Source organism: Telmatherina bonti, assembly GCF_933228915.1.
Source record: "Telmatherina bonti genome assembly, chromosome: 6".
In the NCBI taxonomy this organism is placed as follows: domain Eukaryota; kingdom Metazoa; phylum Chordata; class Actinopteri; order Atheriniformes; family Telmatherinidae; genus Telmatherina; species Telmatherina bonti.
Window position 1 is genome coordinate 31890146 of NC_136624.1, and position 18520 is coordinate 31908665.

At 38.3% G+C, this 18520-nt stretch overlaps 2 protein-coding genes across 2 annotated transcripts in view; both read left to right on the forward strand.

Moving 5' to 3' along the window:
* LOC306757733 (sodium-coupled neutral amino acid transporter 3-like) overlaps positions 1-4915 on the forward strand; it is a gene marked incomplete at its 3' end in the record, with an annotated part of 41968 nt that extends 37053 nt beyond the window's left edge. Inside the window, exons 14-17 of the mRNA XM_079242859.1 lie at positions 1341-1465; positions 1569-1713; positions 2865-2968; positions 4811-4915. Of these exons, the coding sequence (XP_079098985.1) occupies positions 1341-1465; positions 1569-1713; positions 2865-2968; positions 4811-4915 (479 nt within the window). The remainder of the gene's footprint in view (positions 1-1340; positions 1466-1568; positions 1714-2864; positions 2969-4810) is intronic.
* Positions 4916-8752: 3837 nt separating this feature from the next.
* The window catches only part of LOC306757244 (guanine nucleotide-binding protein G(i) subunit alpha-2-like), a 60789-nt gene continuing 51021 nt past the window's right edge, over positions 8753-18520 (forward strand). Inside the window, exon 1 of the mRNA XM_079242227.1 lies at positions 8753-9508. Coding sequence (XP_079098353.1) covers positions 9391-9508 — 118 coding nt within the window. The 5' untranslated portion in view covers positions 8753-9390. The remainder of the gene's footprint in view (positions 9509-18520) is intronic.

The window sequence follows — 18520 nt, forward strand, 5'->3', positions numbered from 1 at the left end:
TACAATGTAGTGTGCAGACAGAACATTGGTCTGGATTTTCTACCAACTTTGTGAGATTCTCCTTTGGAACAGACTCCTTGTCACATGAAACCACTGCTTGATGTCGGGAAAATAACCAACCTTCTTTTGTTTTGCCTTTACCATCTCTTTACTCTTATTTTTTTCAAATTCTTGCCCTTGTTCATTTCTTAATTTTTCCTTTGTTGTATCTGCATTTTTTTTTTGGGCATATGATGCTTTGAAAATTAAGATTTTTGTTTTCTTATTATTTCCTTCATTAACATCAGAATATGCGACACTCACCACTTGTTACCCATGGCAACATGTGTTGCTAGTAGGGTAGTAGAAAGAAGTGCTCTTTTATTCTCCGTCTACACTGGTGAGCAGAGGTGTGCATGGCAGAATCAGCCCTTGCTGACAATGGTTTTAGATGAGACATAATGAGAAATGGAGCCATTGTTAGATTATACCAACAAGAGAATTTTTCTCTGTTGTTTTGGAGTGACTTGTGTCACCCACACATTGGCACAGCTGTAATTAGATGACCTGTTGGTTATCTGAAGTTGTTTGCACACTGAAATATTTAGTAGGGAGAGAATCACACATGGCATGCCAAGCAGCTAGCACCATAATGTTCCCAGAACATTATAGAGCACATTTGTAAAAACTTGCACCTGTTGTACAGGTTGTGTTTTGTGATGAAAATGTTCTCATAAAAGGTATCATGTTAAGGAGAGCAAAATTCTGCCAGTAAAACCTGGAATCGATTGGACAAGACCTTGAGAAGTACCTCTGAGCTGATATAAAGGAATGGTTTGTTTAGCAAAAACATAATGATGTAGAAAAACCATGCTTCATTCAACAATCTAATTCTGATGATTTGAAAGGTAAATCGACTAATAAACATTTGTTAACATGGCAAAAGCAACATGTGACATAGAACAAAGCATGTAATTGCTGCCATTTTTATGAATGTGCCAAAATCAAACAAAACAAATCCAATAAGGAATAAGAATGTACTTTTTCTATGTGACAAGGTGACATTTAGGTGGAACAGTGTGAGAACTTTAGTTCTTCATTGACAAATGTACCAAAGTGGCTGAGAAATTATGTATTTAAACCATAGAAAACCTAACAAGTGACTGAACCTGTAGGATGACAAATGTCATGGTGTGTCAGCGCCCTCTAGTGACTGTTTTGTAAATCCAAATAAGCATGAATCAAAGGGATGTAATTGTGCATCATAAATAATTAATGCAAAGTATTGGAACACCTCTTCTTGAACACGCATCTCCATCTACCTGCTCCACTTTGTGTATTCCTGTTTTAATCTCTTCCAGGTGAAGTGGAAGCAGAGCTGCTGCACACCTACAGTCGTATTGACCCATATGACACTTTAATTTTGTGTGTGCGTGTTGCTGTGCTCACTGCTGTCACACTTACAGTACCGATCGTTCTCTTTCCTGTAAGTACAATCAGCCCTACAGACAGTTTTATTCTTTGGCTAACTTATATTTTCCCCATGTTGTTTTAAAATTTAGCATACTGTTTTTTGCCATTCAACGTAGGTACGGAGAGCAATCCAGCAGATGATGTTCCCCAACAAAACCTTCAACTGGCTTCGTCACATTGCCATTGCCATAAGTTTGCTCACTTTCATCAACCTCCTGGTTATCTTTGCCCCCAATATCCTTGGCATCTTTGGGGTCATAGGTAGGTAAAAGCAACCTTGTGACAAACAAGAAAATACCTGTATTTACAAGCTCAGGTACTTGTAGAAACACACTGACAAAGTCTGAGTAGCACTAACTAATCTCTTTAGGTCCTGTAATATTTAAAATTGTAGATGCAGGTGTGGTAATGATAAACACGAGCAGGTTTAAGTAGAAGCTGATGACAGAAGAACAGAGACAGAGAACCAGTGGAGAAGAAAAGCTCAGTTAAAGGGTCCAAGCTGAAATCATGAAAGGTATAACTAAACATTACAGTTCCTGGTAGCACACATCTTGTATATTTCTGTATCTATGATACAACATTTTCTTCTCTTTTGCATTTTATGCATTAAATTTACACTTTTTATCCAGTGTAATGAGACTTATGGAAAAGAACTAAACACCTGCTGATACAAAGATTCAGCCAACATATGAACAAATGATCAGTGTTTTGTGTCGTGGCACAATCATGTATGCATATTTAACCTGATTAGAAAGACAGAGAAAAGAGATGGATGTTAATGTCAAGCCAGTTTCAAGAAGAAATTCATGGCTGAGATACCTGCTGCTGATAAGTTGAATGTATCGGTATGAAAACAGTGTTGCTAACATTTTGTTTAATGAACCTGCAAAAGATCATCATTTAGATTTGGACTCTGATCTCAAAATGTTACTTTTGAACTCAGCTGGTTATTTACAGAAAATATTCATATTGATTTTAGGTTCCCTTCTCTGCATCAGACAGCAGATTGATGCAGGTTGTCCTTTCCACTGTTGCTCCGTGCAGGCTCATGTTAGGGAAATGAAAGTGAAGATTCAATCCACTGGTTTTCCTTAGCCAGGCAACCATTTTTATGAATACATTATAAAAATGTTATAAGCTGGCTTATTGTGAATTTGTTTTAACTGTCAGACTGTCAGATATCCTTTTCACCCACTAGGTGGCTTTATCATACAGGAATTGCATATTTAGAAATATTTTTTACTGTGTCTGTGTACTGAAACTTTACATTCAGAAGCTTCATATCATCAGTTATGTTTTTTCCTCACCACAGTGATGTCACACTCTCTGCAGGACTCAGTGAGAAGTGCAGCAAGCGAGCATTAATTAATTGTTTCATGCATAATTTGATGTTTTTATGTACTTTTTAGGTGCCACATCTGCTCCCTGTCTCATCTTCATCTTCCCTGCTGTCTTCTACATCCGTATTGTACCCAAAGAAGAGGAGCCAATGCGCTCGGCTCCCAAAATCCTGGTAAGCGTCACTTAAATCAGTGTTTTTCAATTTTTTTTGAGCCGAGACACACTTTTTTTCATTAAAAAAATCACAAGGCACACCACAAACCAAAATGTTTTGTTTTGTTTTTTAAAAAAATACATATTATTGATATAAAGTCCATCTCGTCAAAGCCTTTTGAATAGAAATCAGATAAACACAAGAAGAAGGAATTTTATTATCTTTCACTGGGGCCTGTTTGGATGAACACAGAGCTGCTTTTTAAAGCAATTAGGTGAAATTGGGTAATTTCACAGGGCAGACCTGATAATCTCTGACGCGACACTAGTGTGCCACGGCACAGTGGTTGAAAAACACTGACTTATATAACAAACAAATGTAGCTACACATAGCCACTTAGAATATCTCTATAAAATGTCGCTTAACTTGACTAAACATCATTTGTCCTCTTCATAACAGTAAATATTTGTATCAAAACACAGCTTATAAGCATATAAATGTTTTTCTCTTTATCCAAATAATAACATAGCCATCTGTTTTCATTTGCAATGAAAAGGTCAGGATCTTGCATGTGTCTAATTTTGCAAACCCTTCATCCGCTTCCAGCCAGTTTCACCCAGAACTGAAACTGACCAGTTTCCTGTAGTTCCATTGTGTGATGGCCCAACGTCCTCACGCCCACCGATGATTTAACTCCCAGGCTAAAGACTCTTCTTTTTAAAATGCTTCATTTTAAACGTGGAGTCAAGAGCTTTGTACAAAACAAAGACCTACAATAAACAGTGGCCTAAAATTACAGACACAAATCCCAGCATTGCCATTTATTCTCTCCAGTAATGGTTAATTGTAAGTCAGCTAAACCAACTTAAAGACTATTTTTAAATAAAAGCCTGCAAATGGCTTGTTTATTTTATTTTCATATTTACATTACATATTTTGGAGTTTGCATGTGTTCTCCCCGTTTATGTGTGGGTTCTCTCTGGCTACTCTGGCTTCCTCACGCTGTCTAAAGACACGCATGTAAGGCTAACTGACCCGGGGCGTACCCTGCCTCTCGCCCAATGATTGCTGGGATAGGATCAAGCTTCCATGCGACGATAAATTGGAACAAATGATCAAGAAAATTGGATGGTTTCTTATTAAGGTTGCGTAAACGCTTTAGAATATGACAAGAATCTGATCAGCATCGTCCTGTTTTGTGCAAAATGTAATTTAGTCCGTTATAGAGCAAGTGACTATTTTTTTAGTCACTTCCACAGTCCTCCTACCGTACGTCCTTTTCATGCATTTGTATTTATTTTTTATTTTTATTTCATTTGATAGAGACAAGTATGCTCCATGAATGATGGCACATACTGCAGCATTTTAGCCAAGGCTAATTTTCAATGCCTGTCCCTATTGGGCTTTTACACAATAAGAAAGTTTACACAGTTAAAGAAAAAAAATCTGGCACATGACACCACATCCAGTTTAATTTAGTTCTCACGTGTTAGTTCATGTTGAAACATGTTCTTACCTGCTGCTTCGTATTATAACTGTAAAATAATAACAAAGCAAAAGTAACAGTATTCAAAGGCAAAATTAAAGCGACTACTTATGGTTAAGAAGCAACATAAACAACATTTTGACAGCTATTAAGCTCATTTTTATGGAAACCTCATCAAATACATTTAGTGTTCATCTTATTAAAAATCTTGGATACTGATGATATTGATAGCAATAACACTAAAATCCTGCACTGACCAGATTTTGAATAGCTCAGAAACTAAATGTCATGACAATTTCACATTAAGCAAACATACACTGTTCCTCCACTCATGTCTGATCCTCACTTTGACTCGCTCTGTGCTTCTCTTCCAGGCTGCCTGCTTCGCAGGGATTGGCTTCCTGTTTATGACAATGAGTCTCAGCTTTATCATCATTGATTGGACATCAGGCACCAGTAAAGCCAGCAGTGGTCATTAAACATGTTCCCTTTTTTTCCCCCTCTTTTTTTTTTTATTTTTATGTTTGTTTGGATGTTGTAATGTTTTTACTCTAAACCGTTGATGTCGAAGATGCCCTGTCCTTTCCATTCGAGAGTATCGGCCACACGATGGTGGCTTTCTGTTCCTCTGCAGCTGCTCTCACTGTTGAGGTTATTATACAGGTTATTGTGGATCCTGCCAAACAATGGCTGCCATTCAGGCCAGTAAACTTTCTCTTAGAGCAAATAGTGAATTTATTTGGCGGCCAGGTGTATTAAGATTGATGGTGACACTTGGAGGCTGTGCCTTGTGAGAAAATAGACTGAAAAACAACAATGTAGAAAGCTGCTTTCTTGATATTTACCTGTGTGGAGCATCTGGCTGCTCTCACTGTAGAGGTAATCTATGACCTACAAACTAGATTGTAGCACAGTATGAAGCACCTCCCTCTTAAACTCTGAATAAAATATTAAGGTTAATGCTTATTATTACTATAATTTTTCAAAGTTATTTGAATAAATACATCCTTTTGATAATGTGGAGCCGAAGAGGAAAGTGATCATAAAAGCTGCTGCAACAGCACACTTACTTGCATCCTCACTGAGACTTAGAGAAGGTCGCTAGTATGTTATTAAACATGTGAGCAACTTAAGGAGGCTCAAAAAATCAAGCTATTCCATTAAAGAGTGCTACCGTTAGGTCTCATTTCACTCACTTCTGCTGCTGATGTGCTTTTTATGTCTCGGGAGCGCCGACATCACTCAGCAGGGTGTAAGTTTGTAGCCCAGATACTACATTTATCATAACATTCCTACAAGATTAAAAGTAGATTTTATGGGTTTTTTTCATCTCTACTTGATGAAAACGTCAGATGATGCAGTATAGAGTAATGAGCTGATCTTCTGCTCACTCTGTCCAGAGGACAAGCGGTGCAGAAGAATGCCTGAACTGTGTGAGGAGTTTTTTCCTTTTTTTTCCAGTATTACCACGTATATGTCAGACAAAATGAGGCACTGAGGACCTCAGCTATGGGATCGCATGGCTCAAAGAGTTAATTGCAGCTGAGGTCCAGTGTTTCTGGTTGCTGAGGCTTGAGGAGTTCTACCTTGAATATTCGATGTGTTGTTTCTGCACATTTACTGGTAGTAATCATAGATAACCAAAACATACATGAAACAACAACAGGGTTATTATCTGAGGTGGGTCTCGGTCTGGTGACTGTAAATATATCTGAGTCCAACACAAGCTTAAGTCCTAATAGTAATAACAGACATTGGATGTATGTCTCTTTAAAAATCTTTAAAAGCTGGCGGTTAGCAATAGCACTTTCCTTTGATGAGCACAACAATATATATCCATAAATGGGGTGAAATGCAACAAATATATATGGTAGATGTAATTTTAGGGCATGCCCTCCTTTGTATGACTAAATCTTTGATTAATTACTCAACCCAATGTAGTGAATAAGTAACGTATCAATGGTTTTCAGACATTACTTGAATTAATTCCATTAAAGTTCGCTTTCCCGGGAACCTCAGCAAACGCTTCTGGACTGCGACTTAAACATGATGACTAATTTATTGGATGTAATGTGGGAGGTTTTTAAGTGTCTGTGTTGTTTTGAGAAAATGAAACCGTGACTCCACTGTATTTGAACAATAGTACCTTTATGCGTTTGTGTTGTTCAACCCGCATCTCTGCTTACTTATTCTATCAGAATAGAATCAGAAGAATTATTCTAGTGTTTGTCTCCCACCGTTGATAGATTACCTGTTGTTTTTAAATTTCATGTTTAATTGTTATTCGGGTGTATCAGGTAAATCTGATCCAGTGATGAAATGCAAGATGATTGTTTTTTTTGTTTTGTTTTTTTTTCTACAATTGTCTTTTATAATTGGTGATTTATCATTTGGTGGTATGGTTTGGTCATGTCTGTCTTCCTAGCTGCTTCAGCAGACAGTAACCTACTAACTCAGATTTGTTAGTGAGCTGGTGTATTTGCCTACGTTTTCATTATTTTTTAATGATAAAATCTCTCATGCCAGACTACAATAAGTGCTGAATGGGTAACTGAATATTGTCCTGACTGTTTGTTACACAACCTCTTTTTATCCATGTTTCATTTTCTTAAATATATTTGTTTGTCTTTATGCATCCATGTGCAGAGAAATCATCTGAATCAGCCACTGAAGCGTAACTCCATGCTTAGTGACGTTTTAACAAAAAGGAGTGTTGCATTTGTTTCCAACTTTCTGTTTCCTGGTTGCCTGGTAACCTGGTGAGTTCCCTGGTTCCCCTTCAGTTTTAACAGTATGCATTATCAAGCCGTCGGGTCAATAAAATACCTAATGGTGCACATGTGCAAAAATTCCACATGCAAAAAACAATGAGAAGACAAACCAGGTAACAACATACAGGGACAAGCACACTGTGTTAGTGGCTGATACAAAATGATCTCTTAGGACCGTGATTTAGACTTTTTGTGTAATTAGCCTTCCTGTTTATGTGATTTCTGAAATGCATAAAATTGAATGATAATATATTAAATATAGACATCGGCCAGCATTTATAAATAATGTATATATTATAAATGTATACCCTTTATATTCTATATTCATATCTAGTTTGTATGATGTAAATAGCAATTTAAGATTTAGTCCATTTAAGAATATAAATGTAATCATTTTCAAAGTGCTTTTAAACCTGGTTGTCCTTCAATTTATGTCTATTTTCTTGGATCTCTATATATTTTAATATGTCGCTGGCAGTTATTGTACTGTAAATGATGTTGCAATAAAGATAAAGGGGTAACAAAATTTTGACCTTATATCTGTTTGATGTGACTATCATATTTTACAGCAAATGACTTTCTTAACTCTCTGACTGAAGGTAAAGTACTATAATTAACAAACCAGTCTGTTTCATTCTTTTGCATAGATTATGAAAGTACAATGTATAGTCCACAAGGTGACACTGTAGAGTTGCGCTGAAAAGGACTCAAGGCTGTAGCTTATCAAGTACGGTAAAAATGACAGACCGGCTGGGTTTCACTGACAGTTTCCATCAAGGATTGATGGTGTCATTTGTGGCAGATACATACTGAGTCCCAGTTTTTGGCTCAGTTCTGTCCATATTTTCTTTATGCCCCAAATCTGCTGCTATTTTACATTTAAACTAAGAAGCCTGACCTTTTGGTATTTGCATAGGCCAATATGCAGGGAGGTTTTGAACTATGACCAGACTACTTATGCCATCATTTTCTAACCAACCCTCTTTTTTTAAGGACAGAAATTATTACCATCCAACATAATGCTTATTTAATCCTACAGAAGTTACAGCTACTGTCGGTTACCTGTGACTTCAATCTGGGCTGTTAAAATGGTTTACTTCACCATAATTTCATAAACTTTCATTTACTCTTATTGCTCTTACTTTGATTCCATTGGTCTATGTATTGGAGTTAAAATATTGTGATCTATCTATCTATCTATCTATCTATCTATCTATCTATCTATCTATCTATCTATCTATCTATCTATCTATCTATCTATCTATCTATCTATCTATCTGTCTGTCTGATTTAAGGTATTTATCTAAAAAATAGATACATTTTCAAACTTGATGGATTTGTCATCAATTAAAATCATCTGCAACTTGGCATGACTACGGGATTTGGTAACTAAGCGCGAACATGTAGAAACCCCTGTCCACCAATTTGACTTCATTTCCCATGATGCACCGGGGGTAGGCGTCATTAGCTGGCGGAGGCTGGGCCTGCAGCTGCTGGGTTGGGAGGTGTCAGCGCTGTCTCACTGTTTTGTCGGGTGGAGGGGAACTTCACGGCGGCTACGGGTGTGGCTTCAAACGTGATAAATCTCTACGTGGAGAAAGAATACGCAATGACAGTACGGATTAAGGCAGAACATATCTAAGATAGAGGTCAACGATAAAAAAAAAAAAAAAAAAAATCCTGTGAAAAGTGGAGAGTTTTGCGTCCCGGATCGTAAACCAGCCGGGATTTGTGTGCTCGTGTTTTTTTTCCCCCAACAGCTGGAATACTTTTTAATGCTGAACTTCGTGGCCCGTTTTCGTTTAACCTGCTCTGATGATTCGTTGCGAAGACTAGCTTAAAGTCAGTCCATAAAAGTTTCTCCAGTTTTCTTTCGGACTACTTTGTGCTTGCAGAAAGCACAAATGTTGACCAGTTTTCTGAGCAATTAACGAGTTTTGGGGGAAATTTTCCGAACGGTTGCTTGTTTTTTTTTTTTTTTTTTTCTTTTTCTTCTTCTTTCATTTCCTTCCCTCTCGTGGATGAACGGACTCCGTCACGTTTGTCGCAACTCGCCAAAAAGGGAAGTCGTTTTATACAAGTTGAGCCCTTGTTTTAAAATAAGGGTGTTTCGTCGTTAAATACTTTTTTCCCAGGTAATATTTTCCCACTAAACAGCAGACCTGAAGCGTGCACTGGGAACCATGGGTTGTACAGTTAGTCAGGAAGATAAAGCCGCGGCCGAGAGGTCTAAAATGATTGACAAAAACTTGAGAGAAGATGGAGAAAAGGCGGCGAGAGAAGTGAAATTGCTGCTACTGGGTGAGTACCATTCTGTCACAACACTGACACTGGGTTGCAAAAGTGCAACAAATTATGCAACTGCGTGAAAGAGTTTATTTTAACCGAGTAACACAACAAAGAAATGAGCTTTTAAGCACTCCTAGTTATAATAAGCTTTCTGTATATGTTGAATGTGGGTTTCAGTTTCACCAAACGCTTATTTTTAATTTTAAACGTTTTGTTTTCTTTTTGCATGTTGTTTTTTTTCCGAAGTGGCAAAACAGAAAAGATTTCTACGAGCTGCATCTGCCGCTGCTGTAGTTCACACGTTGGCGTGTCCTTGTGTGCTTTGCCCTCAGTTTCTGAAATGCTTTGACATAAACATTGTCTTTGGGAGTGTGTGTGTGTGTGTGTGTGTGTGTGTGTGTGTGTGTGTGTGTGTGTGTGTGTGTGTGTGAAGTGCTTTTCTCGCAGCAGGACTGGACTGAGAGGTCAGACTTGGCAGGATCTGCTTGATAATGAGTGGGCTGGCGTTTGGATTGAGGGTGAACGGCCCTGACTGTTCCCAGCACTGACTGGAGCACACACACACACACAACACAAGGGATTGAAATAATTATCTATCTATCTATCTATCATATTTCCTTTTAGTGCAGTGTTCGAAAATGATCCTCTTCATGTTGTTTTCAGAGTTTTTAAGGCTAAGTCTTACTGTTTTGTGTATTTCAGAGATACAGAAAGAAGGATTAGAGCAGCTCTAAAGGGCTCAGTCATCATGAGCTTGTATGAATTAAAAGTATGCAACGATGATACTTATTTTCTAAACAAACCAGACATCGCCTCAAGACACTTGACTACAAGTTAATAAAAAGTGAGTTTAAGTGAGATGCTGTCAGAAAAAGGCTGTGATTTATATGGAAATATTTCAGCTCAGGGAAAAAAAAAGGGGGGACATGAATCACGTAAACAGGAAAACATAAACAACTTGAAAGACCTCCAGATGGTTGAGCTTGACTTGTTGTGACAAAACATAACAGTATATTTCCAGGAAACTGACCCCCTTTATGTATGCATGAATTATCTAAACCAACGTGACTCAGCCTTAAAAACAAGAAAACAAACAAACAAAAAAAACATTTAAAATTTATTTAGATATTTGAAGCTTTCTAAAAGACTAATCCCTTTGTTTATTTGTGTCGGAAATAACGTGGCCTATTCAGTGTGTATATATAGTACAGTGTTTTGTATTGATTAGACAGCCAGCCGGGCCAGAGATATTTTTCTTTAAACGCCAAAAATAGTCACAAATAACCAACTCAGTCCAAAATCAATAGCTTAGTCATTGTGTTTCAAAACCCATGTGTAGCTCTAATGTGTAACCAAAGAGCAATAAAGTGGTATTATTTACCAGCTTTGAGGTGACGACGCTGCAGTTGGTGTTTTGAGGCAATGTTGCTGTAAAGGAAATGGACAGAGTCATCCTCCCTCATATTTCCAGCAGAGTGAGTGTATATCCAGCACAGAACCTTCCATATTGGAGTGTATGTGTGAACAGCAGCTGCAGAAATAGTTCGTCTACTACACATAAAAAAAAAAACTGTATGTGTTAACATGTGAAAACAGCTGTAGACTGTATATAAAAGTTGAACAAAGCCACTCTCTCAAAGGTGAAGCCAGTTTCTGGCAGCATAACCAAACATATGGCTGCGAAGTGCTGGCTCTATATTGTTGGCTTATTTAAATTTAGGTTTATAAAATATAATCCTTAAACACTTCATCTGTACATAATATTTCCACACCAATCAGTAGAGATTTGCTAACTAGATTTACTCACTATCAGTGTTCAGGAGGGGTATTTTGGAAAAAAAAAAAAAAGAAAAAAATATAATAAATAGATACTTAAAAATATGCATTTATGTCCATCAAGTTTCAAAAGTCAGACAATTTGTTCAAATAATGCCTCTTCTAGCAAAACAATGGTTCCCACATCTCTGGGTAGTGTTGGCGTTGCTATGTTCATTTCTTACATACAGTTTGAATGGGATTAAGTTTATTTCTGGGCCAGCCTGTATTCATAATTCAAGGAACTGTGGATTTTTACATTTGAATACCAGCTTGGTTTTTCCAGCCAGATGAAAGCAGCTTGTGTATTTTGGAAACAGTGTCTTGGTCACTGAATTACAAATGAATTTGTCATCTTTCCTGACAGAAAACAAAAATTAATCTTCAGTTGATGGAAAACTTGTACTCATTTTTTTTCTGTCCTGGCTCTTTTGAAGAGATCCTTGGTTAAGTTTCTGCCCCTGGTTAGAAAGCTAATTACACACTCTGCTCTGTGGAGCAGGTTTCATATCAGTAATTACCATCCGGCGCAGCGAGTGAGGGTTGACAGAATTACAGGAGAGGTCTGAATTTGAACTGAAGGTCTGCAAATTTGCATTTTGTAAGACGATGTCACACAGATTAAAGTTGTCCCCTTCACATGTGTAGTCTAAAGAACAAATCACAGCATGCGAAGCTCGCACATGCATATAAACCTGGAATGTCTGTTGTTGCTGATGAAAACTCATTTTGCAAAAGCATTTTTCAGCCTCTTTCTTAGTTAATCTACATACGATTGTTTTAGGTTAACAAAAAGTGTTTGTGTCATCAGCACATTCCTTATAGACACACGTGATTCATTGATGAAGCGATGCATTTTTGCAGCTCACAGTTGCAACTGAACAACCGATCTACCGAGAGGAAGGATGTGTGGTCGAGGTTTGACTTCCTTCCAGAAGCGCCACATTACACCTCCATGTAGGGCTTTTTTCTTTTCATCTGTATAATCTGCTACGGTTGTTTCTGCGGGAATATCAGTGTCACTCCTTATCTCGTAGTGCTAAGGTAATTTGTCAGTAATCTATTGTACAAAACAGAAGCAGGGTTAACACGTGGGAGTTCAAAAGTAAGTAATTTCAAATGATAAGCAGGTGCAAATGACGAATTTCTCTTTGAGTAAAGTGACCGCTGTTGTTCTGCTAGTTAAAGTCTTACCACAAAAGGTCTTTTAAACGTTCCCCTTTCTAATTGTTAAAATGCAGTAAATAACTGAATGTAATTAGACATTTCCACGCTAACTGCTTGGGCTAATTGTGCCTCACAAAAAAAAAAAAAAGAAGAGAGAGGCCATATGAGATTGTTTTGTCTTGTTAGTAGTCCCCAGAGAAAGCAATTAGTTAATGTAGCAGCAAGGGATTCCTGCCGTTGAGGCCTGAGCCCTCATTAACAGGAAGGAAACACTTGCTTACAGCCTTCCCTGGTAATTTTGGTCTTGATTGACGCTTAATATCCACCCTGTCTTTAAAAGAACACTTGAGTTAATTTCTCTGTTCTATACTGTATTAACCTTCTCTCTTCTTCTTTTTTCTCTTTGAAATGCTCAGTAAAAAAAATGTATAATTGACAGCGTTATAACTGAAAACATCAGTTTAAAAGGTCATATCTCGGTATGCTTCACTGGATGCTCTGCACAGACACAGCACACTCAGTGCTTCAGTCCTAATAGTCTGGATTATACGCAGACATATTTTCTGTGAGATGGATGGAAAGAGCTGCTTTAGAAGATATTTTGCATCCTGAATGGATGGATGCATGCTAACTGTGGGAAGCGTTGAGAGCCATACTTCACATCAGCCTTTTTGATTCGAATCCGAGTCTGTTTGCTCGGAAAGTCCGCTTCATTTGGGGAAATGTGAATGCGCTGGAGGAATTCTGATTCAGACCAAAGAAGTGGACTTGGTCCGCCTACAAACGCAGGTCTTGGCACGTTTCAAGCAGACCAAATACAGGAAGCAGACATAAAAAATTAGTCACTTCCTGCATTTGACATAGCATTGCATTGTGGGTAAATGGATAACAATCACATTCAGAGTCCTCTGCCTCGTCTGTTGTTCATACTGTGGTCAGTGTTGCAGTGTATTTCTGCAGTCTACTTGAATGAGACAAAATAAAAAACTCAAAACAGCGTTAGTTCTGTCTCCATGTTTAACTCGCAACAGAGTTTTCTTCGTCACGCGGTTCTTGTCGTCTATTTTGATAAATACTAGTACAGCACCATCTTTAGTGGGAATGGGGATATAGTATTGTAAAGGTTTTGCATGTTTGACCAAAGTGCAGCATGAATGCAATCTCTGTCTGAATGGATACACCCCCCTACAACTGAGTCAAGTCCCAGTTCGGACTGAGTCTAGCGAAGATGTTTTCCTGTTGGCCTAGAGGTGAGAAATAAAGGCAAATGCTGGTCGTGATTTCTATAAGAAGAGTTTCTGATCATGCCGCACTGCTTTCATTCAAGTCATTTTTTATGGCATGATATCCAAGGCATGCACTGCGCTGCCTAGTGTAGACTCAGTTTATGACTTGGTCGTTTCTGGATTCCACAACACACTCCTCGTTTTTACTACACTGCAGTTACCAGTCATGTATGAATGAGGGAAATGGGGCCCTCATGAGAATGGAAATTTTTAAGGTGATTATTAATCATAAAATATAATTGGAATTAAAAGTTTGTTCACATTCATGCTGTTATGATACTATAAGCCTGTTAATAGTTACCATTTTCTGCAAGTGTCATCAGGTACAATAATATTGTTTTTGAAATAACTACTAGTTTTCCTGGCTATTCTTTTTATTTTTGATTATTATGTTTATTTATTTCTTTGTTTTCTTTTCTCTTCCCTCCTTGTTAATGTCTGCATATTTGTATACCTACCTCTTGTTTCTTTTTCACATTTCTGTCCTATTGTTTGTTTGTGTAGTTTCTGACACTATCTTTTAGTACTTAAAAAAAGAAAAATTAAAAGCGAAACAAGGTCATTTAATTCCAGCAGTTCCTCAGCTTTAATGAATGTTGGAAAACAATGCGGGAATATAACATAATTGTCAGTTTCATCCAGCCATCTTCAGGTTAAAATGATTACACAGCCATGATCATTGTCATCCTAAATGATTTTATTTGATTATTAATCCACTAACTGACAAACCTAATGGGAAACCAAACATTAAGTCAGCAGCCACATTATGTCGGTCTTGCTGCAAGGTGGAAAATGCTTTGTTCTTGAGGTATATGGTATATTAGTTTATGTGAAGTCAGGTGTATTTATAAGCATATATAAAACAACCAACCTAAGTGCTATAAAATTTAAAAACTACAAGAGAACAACACAACATATGGACAAATACTAGAATAAAAAAAACACGAAGACCTAAGTGTCAAAATCTCATAAGCCAAGTAATAAAAATAAGTTTTTAAACTAGTCTTAAAAATGTCCACTGTTGGTAGGGTCCTGGTGTGCAGGGGGACACCGTTCCACGGTTTGGGGTCAGCAACAGAAGAGGCTCTGTCACCCCTGTGTTTTAACCTGGACCTTGACCTTGACTTGATTTGTTTGTCAAAAGGTGATTTAAGGTTGAACCAAGTTTAACTTTAACTTTGATGCTGACAAAAGTTAAAGATTTGCAAAACAAGCCCAAAAAAAGCCCTCAAACAAATCTTAAATAGTTTCACTTTTTATTATGTGATTGCAATTGAAGAGTCCACTTCCAGCAATACAGCCTTGTCTTCAGTACAGTCATCTATTTACTGATGATAATCATGTTTGATGACTGCACAAGGTGACATGTTCTGTTGCTGGTTAGCCCATGTGGTCAGCGCTCTGCAGACACTGAGCACCTCCCTCTTATTAAAGTCAGTGGCAGAGCCTTAGTGGGTGTCAGGTGTAATTACAGTTGTCTCATTAAAGAAGCGTGGGTTTCTATGGAGAAAACTAGTCACTTCTGCTTGATGGCCAAAAAAAAAACCAAAACAAAAAAAAACAAAGACACAAACAAATGCCCTGTGTTCTTGATAGGTCTTCAACAGAAGACATTTTTGCGATTGTCCATAATAAAGCTCCTCTGAGCACTGACATGGATGCTTCCCTTCAAAGATTTATTGTAAATATGCCCTAGTAAAATGAAATTTCTCACTTTTTTTGGGTGGTTTGACCTTGTTTACTTAACAGTCTTTACACCACAGTGCTGCCCAATTAGCTGTGTGACGCACTGGATGGCGGTTCTGTGAATGTGTCTGTGAAGAGGCTGAATATCCTTCAATTACAGGGAGATAAGACCTCCTACTGCAGACTGCGCGTCTCAGTGCAGGTCCACTGAGACGAAGCTACACTATCCTCTCTGCTCTGGAAATAGCGATAGCTTAGAAAATCTTCCACCACTGCATCAATCCCCCACGTCTGTCTAAGGCTCATATCTGCCTTCTTACATATTTCCTGCCTAGAGGGTAGTGTGTGTATGTATGTATGGATGTATGGATGTATGGATGTATGGATGTATGTATGTATGGATGTATGGATGGATGGATGGATGGATGGATGGATGGATGGATGGATGCATACATACATACATACATACATACATACAATATTCACAAAAAGTTGGGTGAAATTTCACAACAAGCCTAAAATGCATTCAAACCTGTACAGGTGAACTTAATGTGATCTTCTCTAAGCTTTTAAATGCACATGTCCAACTGTTAAATGTTTCAATAAATTTTGCACAAGTTGCTGTTCTCTAACAAGGAGCTTAACGGCAAAAATCACGGCAGGTGTGTGATCCTTGAATTGACCAATAAATGTCCTGGTTCAATTAGAGCTGGTGTTTAAACAGTTGTCCTCATCATGCTGTTCACATTTTGACATCATGAGACCAAGACGACACCTAACAATGGAACAACAGTCCCTTGCCATTGCGATGCTTCAAACAGGACGTTCTCAGACAGAAGTGGCCACTGAGCTTGGAGTGTCACAGAGTGTCATCAGCAGGTTGCAACAGAGATATGGAGAGACTGGAAGAGTCACAGAAAGGCCTAGAAGTGGACGTCCTTTGGCCACATCCCGTGCTGATGACCGCTACATTGTGAACACTGCCCTGAGAAACCTGATGATGAATGCCACTCAACTCCAGGCACGTTTAAGAGAGGTGAGAGGCACCCAAGTGTCACGTCAGACCATTCGAAACCGTTTCCATCAGCGTGGTCTGCGTGCTAGACGACCTGCACGGGTACCTGACCACACCACCAGGCACAGGCATCATCGTCTTTCATGGGCCAGGGAGCATTTACGCTGGACGAGGAACCAGTGGGCCTCAGTGCTGTTCTCTGATGAAAGTCGATTCACACTGAGCAGAAATGATGGCCGGCAACGATGTTGGAGACGTCAGGGAGAGCGCTATGCATCAGCCACTGTTGTCACCAGGCCAGCTTTTGGTGGTGGCGGTGTTACAGTGTGGGCAGGGGTGTCCACTTGGTACAGAACTGCCCTACACCTTGTGAATGGTACATAGACAAGCCCATACTACCTGAATAACATCATTAATCCAGTGATTGTGCCCCTACATGAACAGCACAGGCCTAATTTCATCTTCATGGACGACAATGCTCCTGCTCATCGAGGCCGCATCATCAGGGAACGGCTGTTGGAGACTGGTGTACCTCAAATGGAATGGCCTGCACTCTCTCCAGACCTGAATCCCATTGAAAACCTGTGGGATCAGCTGAGCCGTCGTGTAGAGGCTCGAGACCCTGCACCCCAGAACCTCAATGACCTGAGGGCTGCCCTTCAAGAAGAGTGGGATGCCATGCCTCAGCAGGCAATAAGTTGCCTTGTGAACAGCATGAGACGTCGTTGTCAAGCTGTAATTGATGCTCAAGGGCACATGATGAGATATTGAGACGTTCAAATTTTTTGTTGTGGTGTAACTACCATTGTTGTTACCTTTTGTGTTGAATGAATTTATTGAGATGAGGAAATCAGTAGTGCATCCTTCTACTTAAATATCTTACTTTTATGATATTATTTCGCTGTAGCATGAACATATTGCATTTTCCATAAATGTCACCTGAAAGCCAAATATCCCTAACTTTTTGTGAGTAGTGTATATGTACATAAATAGAACTTTTTTGTGTGTGATACATGTTTTGAATGTATCTCTCAGGACAAAATCCTATCTTTCAGGATTTTGTCTTATTTATGGACACCACAGGGTGTGAAGACAGAACCGGATTACAATCCAGCATGGCCTTTCCCTCTGATAAATTGTGCAGGACGGGAAGTAGATACTGCAGCAAGTTGGCCTTCAGACACAGTCTGGCACAGACACAGGAATTTGACATTTTGCAACAGTTCCTGAAAGAATAAAAAAAAATGTCAGCCATGTTAAAAAAAAAAAAAAAAAAAAAAAAACAAAGGAGAGAAAAAAAACCCCACAAGTTATCTGCATGGTGTTTATGAAGTTGAAGAGTAATTCTTTAATCCTGCGCAGCTATTAGTTTTTCTTGCTATACTGATGGTTATTTTATTCATTCATTTTATTTGGAAAAGTCTTATGCTGTTTTCACAAGTATATGAAAAATTGCAATAATACAATCTTAAACTCATGTTTAAGAAAAAAAACAAAACATAATTCTTGGTATAAATTGTATTTTTGAAATACACAAGTGATCTTAAATCCCGCTCATGGTGCTACTCTGCAAGTGTCAGCTGCAAGTGTCTGGACGTACACTGTCAAACTCTATGGATCATATGATGAAGTACACCTGCAGTCACTCTTTCAAACACACCTACATGAATTTAAGGGGACTCCAAACTGCCTCTAAAAATCCTTGACCTGATTACTTGAAAGTAACTACAAAGTTGTCAGGCATCTTTTGTGTCCCCAGAAGAACATCTAAGTAATGGGAACATTCAGTACATTAAATCATTTATAAAAAGTTCTCACCCTCTTCCATCCACCACAGCTTAATATCATTTTACAGTATTTACTTTCACATGGATAAATGTTTGATCTGTCTGATTTAAAATCAGTCTGATCAGAGCTGACATGTTTACATCGACCCTAAGTAAAGTGATCTGATCATTTGTGTGTGTTTATATGGGCAGATTTATTACGATCCTAATGCTTTTTCAGATTTGGAACTTTTTGATCGATGAACCCTTAACTCTTTCAGTTTCTAAC